The following is a 10,508-nucleotide window of genomic DNA, read 5'->3' as shown; positions in this document are numbered from 1 at the left end:
TGCGGCTCCCTCTCCCGCTCTATCCCCCCTCTTTCTCTCTCTTGCTGTCTCTCTATCTCTATCCCCTCTATCCCCCTCTTTCTCTCTCTTGCTGTCTCTCTATCTCCATCCCCTCTATCCCCCTCTTCTCTCTCTCTTGCTGTCTCTCTCTCTCTATCCCCCTCTTTCTCTCTCTTGCTGTCTCTCTATCTCTATCCCTCTCTATCCCCATTTCTCTCTCTTGCCTTCTTCTCTATCCCCCTCTTCTCTCTCTCTGCTGTCTCTTCGTCTATCCCCTCTTCTCTCTTGCCTGTCTCTCTCCTCTTATCCCCTCTTTCTCTCTCTTGCTGCTCTCCTCCTCTATCCCTCTTTCTCTCTCTTGCTGTCTCTCTCTCTCATCCCCTCTCTTCTCTCTCTTGCTGTCTCTCTCTATCCCCCTCTTTCTCTCTCTGCTGTCTCTCTCTATCCCCCTCTTTCTCTCCTCTTGCTGTCTCTCCTCTCTATCCCCCTCTTTCTCTCTCTTGCTGTCTCTCTCTGCTCCTATCCCCCCTCTTTCTCTCTCTTGCTGTGCATCTCTCTCTCTCTATCCCCCTCTTTCTCTCTCCTCCTTCTGCTGTCCCCCTTTCTCTCTCTCGCTACTTCTCATTGCTCATTCATCTCCCTCTACCAAGGAGAGGCTATATTTTGGGTCTAAACACACACTAGACTAGACTCTATGCAAACCCATGTCAAAGCCCGCACCCCTCTACGAATAGAAGACAACAGCGCCATGCCTTCATCGCTATGTTCCCTCTGTTTTGCTTCCACGCCCCTTCATTCCAAGGCTCTTTAGTTCTGCACTTAGCTGCCTCAATAATATTTATAGCGATGATCTTTTTCTCCCCTCCTTTTTTAAAGCCACGTTCAACTGAAAGCTCCCCCCCGTACTCCCACCGCCTCTGCCTCCTGCCTCTGCCTCTGGCCCCTGCCTACTGCCTCTGTCTTCAGCCCTCTCCTTCCGTTCGGAACGAGACAAACACACTGTTCCTGTTTCTTTGCCTTTCACCTCTCAGCCTCCCTCCCTCCATCCATCCTGCCGGCCCGGCACAATGCATCCACTTTATCCTGTGCCTGGAGATACGCCCTCGAACTAACAATATCACCAAGGCTGTCTGAATGCCGGGGAGCCCCATTTGTGTCCTGGCAGAGGGGAGTTAACACCCATGTCTGAGCCCAATGAATAGTATTATTGTGTCTGAGACATGCACCTCTCCCCCGGTCACCCCCGATCTCCCCCTCTTCGTACCCTCACACACACCCTCTTCTTGTCCCAACAGCTCAGTCCCCCCTCTGTCCCCCTATCTCTTCCCCTCAGTGGACAACTCCCAATTTCCAAGTACTCACAGACACTCCAAAGGTGTATTTCTTTATTTCTCCATGTGGAAATAACCCTGTGGATTTTTCAGATTTTTTGTTACAGTGGAGGAGGAGGAAGAGAGAGAGGAGAGAGGAGAAGAGGAGAGAGAGGAAGAGAGAGGAAGAGAGAGAAGAGAGAGGAGGGAGGAGGAGAAGGAGAGAGAGGAAGAGAGAGAGGAGAGAGAAGATAAGAGGAGGAGAGAGGAGGAGGAGAGAGGAGGAGAGAGGAAGAGAGAGAGGAGTGGAGGAGAGAGGAAGAGAGAGAGGAGGAGGAGAGAGGAGAGAGAGGAAGAGAGAGGAGATAGAGGAGGAAGTGGAGGAGAGAGGAGAGAGAGAAGGGAGGAAAGGAAGAGAGAGGAGGAGTGAGGAGAGAGGAGGAGAAGAAAAGGCAGAGAGAGAGGGAGACGATGAAGAGAGGAGGGAGCGAGCGACAGAGAAGAGAGAGGAGGATAGAGGAGAGTAGGAAGTGAGAGAGGAAGGAAGAGGAGGAGAGAGGAAGAGAGATGAGGAGAAAGGAAGAGAGAGGAGGAGAGAGGAAGAGAGAGGAGGAGAGAGGAAGAGAGAAGAGAGGGAAGAGAGAGGAAGAGAATCTCTCCTCCTCTATCTTCCTCTCTCCTCCTCTCTCTTCCTCTCTCTTCCTCTCTCCTCCACTCCTCCTCTCTCTTCTTCTCTCTTCCTCTCTCCTCCTCTCTCTTCCTCTCTCTTCCTCTCTCCTCCTCTCTCTTCCTCTCTCCTCCACTGTAACAAAAAATCTGAAAAATCCACAGGGTTATTTCCACATGGAGAAAATAAAGAAATACACCTTTGGAGTGTCTGTGAGTACTTGGAAATTGGGAGTTGTCCACTGAGGGGAGAGATAGGGGGACAGAGGGGGGACTGAGCTGTTGGGACAAGAAGAGGGTGTGTGTAAGGGGTACGAAGAGGGGGAGATCGGGGGTGACCGGGGGAGAGGTGCATGTCTCAGACACAATAATACTATTCATTGGGCTCAGACATGGGTGTTAACTCCCCTCTGCCAGGACACAATGGGGCTCCCCGGCATTCAGACAGCCTTGGTGATATTGTTAGTTCAGGGCTGTATTCTCCAGGCCACAGGATAAAGTGGATGCATTGTGCCGGGCCGGCAGGATGGATGGAGGGAGGGAGGCTTGAGAGGTGAAAGGCAAAGAAACAGAGAACAGTGTGTTTGTCTCTCCGAAGGAGAGGGCTGAGACAGAGGCAGAGGCAGGGGCAGAGGCAGAGGCAGAGGCAGAGGCGGTGGGGTACAGGGGGGAGCTTTCATTGGACGTGCTTTAAAAAAGGAAGGGGGAGAAAAAGATCATGCTATAAATATTATTGAGGCAGCTAAGTGCAGAACTAAAGAGCCTTGGAATGAAGGGGTGGGAAAACAGAGGGAACATAGCGATGAAGGCATGGCGCTTTCTTCTAAGGGTGGGGGGCTTTGACATGGGTTTGCATATAGCTATAGTGTTTAGACCCAAAAAATATAGCCTCTCCTTGGTAGAGGGAGACTGAATGAGAGAGATAGCGAGAGAGAGAGACAGCAAGAGAGAGAAAGAGGGGGATAGAGAGAGAGAGACAGCAAGAGAGAGAAAGAGGGGGATAGAGAGAGAGAGAAAGAGGGGGGATAGAGAGCAGCGAGACAGCAAGAGGAGAAAGAGGGGGATAGAGAGAGACAGCAAGAGAGAAGAAAGAGGGGTATAGAGAAGACAGCAAGGAGAGAAAGAGGGGATAGGAGAGAGAGCAGCAAGAGAGAGAAAGAGGGGGATAGAGAGAGAGACCAGCAAGAGAGAGAAAGAGGGGGATAGAGAGAGAGAGAACAGCAAAAGAGAGAAAGAGGGGGATGAGAGAGAGACAGCAAGAGAGAAAAGAGGGGGATAAGAGAGAGAAGCAAGAGAGAGAAGATGGGGATAGAGGGGGATAGAGATAGAGAGACAGCAAGAGAGAGAAAGAGGGGGATAGAGAGAGAGAGACAGCAAGAGAGAGAAAGAGGGGGATAGAGGGGATGGAGATAGAGAGACAGCAAGAGAGAGAAAGAGGGGGATAGAGGGGATAGAGATAGAGAGACGCAAGAGAGAGAAAGAGGGGGATAGGAGGAGAGACGCAGAGAGAGACGAGAGAGGGAAGAGAGAGAGAAGAGCAAGAGAGGGAAAGAGGGGGATAGAGGGGGATAAGATAGAGAAAAGCAAGAGAGAGAAAGAGGGGGATAAGAGAGAGAGAGACAGCAAGAGAGAGAAAGAGGGGGATAGAGGGGGATAGAGATAGAGAGACAGCAAAGAGAGAGAAAGAGGGGGATAGAGAGAGAGAGACAGCAAGAGAGGGAAGAGGGGGATAGAGGGGATAGAGAAAGGAGAGAGAAGCAAAGAGAGAGAAAGAGGGGGATAGAGAGAGAGAGACAGCAAGAGAGAAAGAGGGGGATAGAGGGGGATAGAGATAGAGAGAACAGCAGAGAGAGAAGAGAGGGGGATAGAGAGAGAGAGACAGCAAAGAGAGAAGAGGGGATAGAGAGAAGAGACAGCAAAAGAGAGAAAAGGGGGATAGAGAGAGACAGCAAAAGAGAGAAAGAGGGGATAGGAGAGAGACAGCAAGAGCGAGAGAAGAGGGGGATAGAGAGAGACAGCAAGAGAGCGAGAAAGAGGGGGATGAGGGAGAGAGACAGCAAGAGAGAGAAAGAGGGGGATAGAGAGTGAGAGACAGCAAGAGAGAGAAAGAGGGGGATAGAGAGAGAGAGATGTGAGATGTGAGATGTTAGCTCCAGCGGTCGAGATTGGGCGCAGGTGCCAACGTCCAACTACCATGAGACATATTTCTTCCTGCTCGATAGATCCCCATGTTTTCCTCCCCAGACTACAGCTCGTATACGAACCCAGAAAGGAGAGGAGCAGCGAAGAGGGGTGAAAGTGTATGTGAGAGTGTGTGTGAGAGTGTGATCAAGCGCAGTGGGCATGGCAGAGAGAGAGCTGTGACTAGGAGTCCCCTTTAAAGAAACATGGAACAGATCACACTGCGCCATGTGCTAAGCCCCTCTTCGCCAACGCTAGCTCGCTATCACACACACAGAGAATATGAGCGTGAAAGCAGAAGAGGCTCAGGAGTGCAATTATGAAGATGTGTCATGTGTATATGAACATTCTAACCCTATTTATGCCAATGCTCAAAGGTTTAAAAACATTTTGGGAGCTAAAATTGATGAAGAAATGTTTATCTATTTTGTTAGAGTATCCAAATCACAGAGGATTCAAATAGCAGTTAGGGAAACCATGACCATGACAATCAGAATTTAAAAAAATAAAAAAATAAACCTTTGATTAAAAATCTCAGAATTCCAAGAGGTGAAATCACCAAGGATTGCAGTGTGTGAGTACATGGTAGAAGTGACATCACAATAAAAAGGACCTGATGGTGATGTGCACACGCACACGCGCAAACGCGCACAATGCGCACACACACACAACACACACACACACACACACACACACACACACACACACACACACACACACACACCACACACCACACACACACACACCACACACACACACACACAACACACAAACATAATACTACGACACCACACACACCACACATATATACAGAACAGCCACCACACACACATATATACAGACGCCACACACACACACACATATATACAGACACGCCACACACACACACACACCGTGGATCTCTGCTTCCACTGCACACTATACAACCTGCTTTTATGAACAGTACTTTGTTTGTTTCCCCTCTGGAAACTCTGACCAGTGGTTCCCATGGCAACCTTGCCTCCTCTCTCCTGGTGTGTGTGGTGTGTGTGTGTGTGTGTGTGTGTGTGTGTGGTGTGTGTGTGTGTGTGTGTGTGTGTGTGTGTGTGGTGTGTGTGTGTGTGTGTGTGGTGTGTGTGTGTGGTGTGGTGTGTGTGTGTGTGTTGTTGTGTGCGTGGTGCGTGCGTGCGTGCGTGCGTGCTCTAGCTCTGGTGATATAGAGAGTTTCCCTGATCTCACTGCAGCCCATGAAGAGAGAGAGCGAGACAGAGAGAGAGACAGAGAGAGAGAGATAGAGGTAGAGAGAGAGAGAGAAAGAGAGAGGGGTAGAACGAGAGGGGGGTAAGATAGAGAAATAGATAAAGATAGACAGAGAGCGAGACATAGAGAGACAGAGACAGCAAGCGAGAGACACAGAGAGAGAGAGAGTAAGATAGAGAGATAGAGAGAAAGAGAGAGAGAGAGATAGATGAACAGGCGCACAACAGGAGATAGTGGGAGGCTAACAGGAAGTGGGGGTGGTTCCTCAAGAGCTTGGTAGCTCAATATATTACATGAATAACTGTGTCAATGTACATGCTTGTGAACTAACATATCAGTTGCTGAGGGGTGGACGGCTCGTAATAAAGGCTGGAATGAAGTCAATGGAATGGTAACAACCACATGGAAACCATGTGTTTGATGTGGTTAATACCATTCCATTGACTCCATTCCAGCCATTATTATGAGCCGTCCTCCCCGCAGCAGCCTCCACTGTAACATACCTATACACAGCCTACATCAACATAATGATGAACGTGTGAATATTTTTACAGAATTTTGTGACACAAGCTCACATGATTAATCAATTCCTGTCATTATTATTGTATCATTTTGATATGTGGAACATGAATATATGCCTGAGCCTAAATTATATTCCCTGGACTCTTTATTCCATCAACATTAGTGCCTGGAACTCACTTCCATATGGAGCCTCTCCTCCTGTGTAGCTAACAATGTCACCTCCATGGGTATCTCAGTGAGTAGGTAAACAACCAAATCTAAATGTTATCTTAGCCTTTGATGAGTCACAGACCCCTTGCAGTGTGTGATTTGGATTGGGGGTCATGCCCTACGAAAAATCTCAAATGGTATTGTATCCCCCACGTAGTTCATTACCTTTGACCAGGCCAGGTATGGGGGCAAGGGGGCTTATGAGAGGTTGTTGGGCCAAGCCAGGCCAGGGTTGGGCTCTTGTGGGGGCTAATGCCCCTCAGTGGTGGAGGGGGACCAGGTCTTTGTCCCAGTGGAGGGGATTACACTGGCGGGGCGGCCCTAACAATGTCTCCCCTCCTGGGAGGGCTGGGCAAACCTGCTCCCCCCCCAATGACGGGTGTGGTCAACTGCTCACTGACTCAATTAAACACAGTGAGAGAGAGGAGGAGGAAAGAGGGATAGGAGGAGGAGAGGAATGGAGGGGAGAGAGAGAAGAATGAGCAGCATGGAGTGATACTCAACAAGGGTAAGAGGGTAACAGAGAAGGAGAGAAAGCGGGAGAGGGGAGGAGAGGATGGTGGTTGGAGGAGGAGAGGATGGAGGAGGAGGAGAAAGAGAGGATTACCTCCACTCCTCTTTCTCCTGCCAACCTCCAACTACCCTCTTCTTTCCAACCTCCCATGGCCTCTCCTCGCTCCTCAACTCCAAATCCTCTTATCGCTCCTACGCCCCATCCTCTGCCTCCTCGGTTACCGTCCACCGGCTCATCGCTCTTGCCAAACCTCCAACCCTCTTCCTCCTGCTCCTAGCGCGGTCATCGCTCTCCATCCTCCAAACCTTCACCCTCTCCTTACTCCCAACGCTCCATACCTCTCCTTCCCTCGCTACCTCCACCCTCTCCTTTCTCCAACCTCCTCCTTCCTCCTCCAACCTCCATCCTCTCCTCGCTCGGCAACCTCCCTCTCACTCCGCGCAACCTCCATCCTCTCCTCCCCCTACCTCGGCATCCTCTCCTCCTCCAATCTCCACCCTCTTCCTCCTCTTACCCCCATCTCTGCTCCTTCCAACACTCCGATCCTCGGTCCTCCTCCTAGCCTCATCGCCTCTCCTCCTCCAACCCTCCATCCTCTCTTCTTCCTAACCTCCATCCTTCCTCCTCCCTACTTCCACCTCTCCTCCTCCACTCCTCCAACGCCTCGTTCCCTCCTCTTAACTTCCATTCCTCTCCTGCCTCCAACCTCCCATCCTCCCTCCTCCGAACGCTCCATCCTCTCCTCCTCCTCGGAGACCACCATCCTCGTCCTCTTAACCTCCACCATCTTTGCTCCTTCCAACCCTCCGACCCTGTCCTCCAACCCTCCTTCTCCTGCGCTCCCTCAGACCTCCATCCTCTCTCCTCCAACCTCCATCCCATCGCCTCGCTTCTATTTCCAGTTCCTCTTCCTCCTCCTACCGTCCATCCTCGTGCGCTCCTGATACCTTCACGCCTCTCCTCCTCCAAAACCTCCAATCCTCGCCTCCCCTTCTAGTCTCCATCTCTCCTCCTCCTACTCTCATTCCTCTCCTCCTGATACTCATCCTGCTCTCCTCCTCAACTCCATCCTCTCCTCGCTCTTACCCGCCACGGCCTCTTCCTCCTCCAACCTCCATCTCTTCTTCTCCAACCTCCATCCTCTCCTCCTCCTACTCCATCCTCTATTCCTCCTACCGCCCATCGCTCTCCTCTCTCTACGCTCCCACCCTCTCCTCCTTCACAACGCTCCACCTCTCCTCCGTGCGCTACCGTCATCCTGCCTCCTCCTCCAACCGTTCACCCTCTCCTACTGGACAACCCTCCATCCTCTCCTTCCTCCTACTCCCCCTCTCCTTCTCCAACCTCCTCTCTCCTCCTCCAACCTCCATGCCTCTCCTCTCCACCTCCCTTCTCCTCCTTCGCAACGCTCCATCCTCGTCCTCCCGCTACCTCGCATCCTCTCCTCCTCCAACCTCCCACCCTCTCCTCCTCTACCCCCCATCCTCTAACTCCTCCCAACCTCCATCCTCTCCTCCTCCAACCTCACCCTGCTCCTCACTCTAAACTCCAAACCTGCTCCTCCAACCTGCCATCCTCTCCTCCTCCTACTCCATCCTCCTGCCTCCTCGCAACCTCCATCCTCTCTTCCTTCCTACCGTCCATCTTTCCTCCTCCCTACTGGACTTCACGCCTCTGCCTCCTCCAACGCGTCCACCCTCTCCTCTCTTACTTCATCCTACTCGCTCCTCCCAACCTCCATCCTCTCTCTCCCCTCCAAGCTCGCATCCTCTCGCGTCTCCTACCACATCCTCTCCTCGTTACCATCCACCATCTTCTCCTCCAACCTGCCACCCTCTCCTGCACCCTCCTTCTCTCCTCCTGCCAACCTCCATCCTCTCCTCCTGCCCCACCTCCATTCCTCGCTCCTTCTATCGTCCATCCTCTGCCTCCCTCCCTACCTCCATCCTGCTCCTCCTGATACATCCAGTCTCTATCTGGCCTGCAACCTCCATCCTCTCCTCCTCCTCCCATCCCTCTCCACCTCTTACCTCCACTCTTCATTTCTCCTCGCAACGACTCGCATGCCTCGTTCTTCTCAACCGTTCCATTCCTCTCCTCGCTCCTACCTCCATTCTCCTATTCCTGCCTCCCTCCATCCTACCCTCCTCTACCTGCCACCTATCCTCCTCCAAAACCTCCACCCTCTCCTCCCTCCTCACTCCATCCTCGATCTCCTCCAACCTTCTTACCCTCTGCCTACTCGCAACACTCGGCATCCTCTCCCTCCTGGTCCTACCTCCACCTCTCGCTTCTCCAACCTCACTGCGCTCCGTTCGCTCGCTCAACCTCCATCGTCTCTCCTGCCTCCAACCTCCTCTCCTCCTCCACCGTCCATCCTCGTCCTCCCCTAGCTCCATCTCTCCTCCTCCAAGCCTCCTCACGCTCTCCTTCCTTCTTAACCGCCCATCCTCTCCTCTCTGCCAACCTCCATGCCTCTCGCTCCTCCACCCTCACCCTTCTGCCTCCGTGCTAAACTCCAAACTTCCTTCCAACTCGCATCCTCGTCCTCCTGCGCTACCTCCTGCCTCTTCCTCCAACCTCCATCCCTCTCTCTTCCTACCGTCCATCCTTTCCTCCTCCAACTTCCCACCCCTTCCGTCCTGCCAACCTCCAGCCCTTCTCCTCCTCTTTACTTCCATCCTCGGCCTCACTCCAACCTCCATCCTCTTCACCTCCAACCTCCACTGCCTCTCCGCTGCCTCCTACGCACCCATCCTGCTCCTCTTTACGGTCCACCATCTGTCTCCTCCAACCTCCACCCTCTCCTCGCAACGCCTCCTTCTCTCTCCCTCCAACCTCCATCCTCTCCTCCTCGCAAACCTCCATCCTCGCCTCGCCTTTAAAATCGCATCCTCTCCTTCCTCGCTACCTTTCCATCCTCTCCTCCTGATACCTCCATCGCTCATCCTCCTCCAACCTACCACTCTCCTCCTCGTTACTGCCACCCTTCCTCCTCCAAAGCCTCCAATCCCTCTCTCCTCCTAGCCTCCATCCCTCTCTCCTCCAACGTTTCACCTCCTCCTCCTACTTCCAACCTCCATCCCTCGTCGCTTGCCTCCTACGCTCCCAACGCTCGTCCTCCCCCCAACCTCGCTCGCCTCTCCTCGCCTCCACACCTCCTCCTCTTCCTCGCTCCAACCCGTCCATCCTCGTCCTCTCTCCCTACCTCCATCTCTCCTCCTCCTCGCAACCGTCCCATCCTCTCCTCTGTACCTCCAATCCTCTCCTCCTCCAACGCTCCATCCTTGCCTCCAACCTCCATCTCTCCTCCTCCTACCCCCATCTCTCCTCGCTCTTAACCTCCACCTTCTCCTCGCTCCCCCACCTCCATCCTCTCCTCCTCCTAAACTCCACCCTCTGCCTCCTCCAAACCTCCATCCTCTCCTCACCTCCTACATCCACCTCGTCCCTCGTACCTCCATGCCGTCTCCTCCTCGCAACCTCCAGCCCCTCTCCTCCAACCTCCATCATCTCCTCCCTCCTCTGGTCCTCCTCATCCTCGCCCAACCTCCATCCTTTCTCTTCTCTACCTCGCATCCTTTCATCCTCGGCTACCTCCCAACCCTGGCTCCTCCTCCACACCGTGCCGCACCGCTTCTCCTCCTCTTACCTTCCATCCTCTCCCTTCCAACGCCTCCATCCTCTCCTCCTCCAACGCTCCATCCTCTCCTCCTCCTACCCCCCTCCTCTCCCTCTTTACCTCCACCCTCTTCTCCTCCAACATCCACCACTCCTCTCTTCCTCCAACCTCACTCCTCCTCACCTCCGTCTCCTCTCCTCCCCTACCCATCCTCTCCTCCTCTCCACTTCTCAACCACCCCCTC

General features: G+C 53.0%; 1 protein-coding gene across 1 annotated transcript; it reads right to left on the bottom strand.

Moving 5' to 3' along the window:
- Window positions 1-460: 460 nt before the first annotated feature.
- Window positions 461-10,221, bottom strand: LOC139023091 (octapeptide-repeat protein T2-like; the record flags this gene model as incomplete). Its single annotated transcript, XM_070435387.1, has 4 exons — window positions 10,057-10,221; window positions 9,554-9,708; window positions 907-973; window positions 461-508 (listed from the first exon to the last, which is right to left on the bottom strand). Coding segments are annotated over exons 1-4 (435 nt in total), but the record flags the coding sequence as incomplete, so codon positions are not given.
- Between the last annotated feature and the right edge of the window lie 287 nt (window positions 10,222-10,508).

Source organism: Salvelinus sp. IW2-2015, linkage group LG26, assembly GCF_002910315.2.
Source record: "Salvelinus sp. IW2-2015 linkage group LG26, ASM291031v2, whole genome shotgun sequence".
Lineage (NCBI taxonomy): Eukaryota > Metazoa > Chordata > Actinopteri > Salmoniformes > Salmonidae > Salvelinus > Salvelinus sp. IW2-2015.
This window is presented reverse-complemented; position numbering and strand designations above follow the sequence as displayed.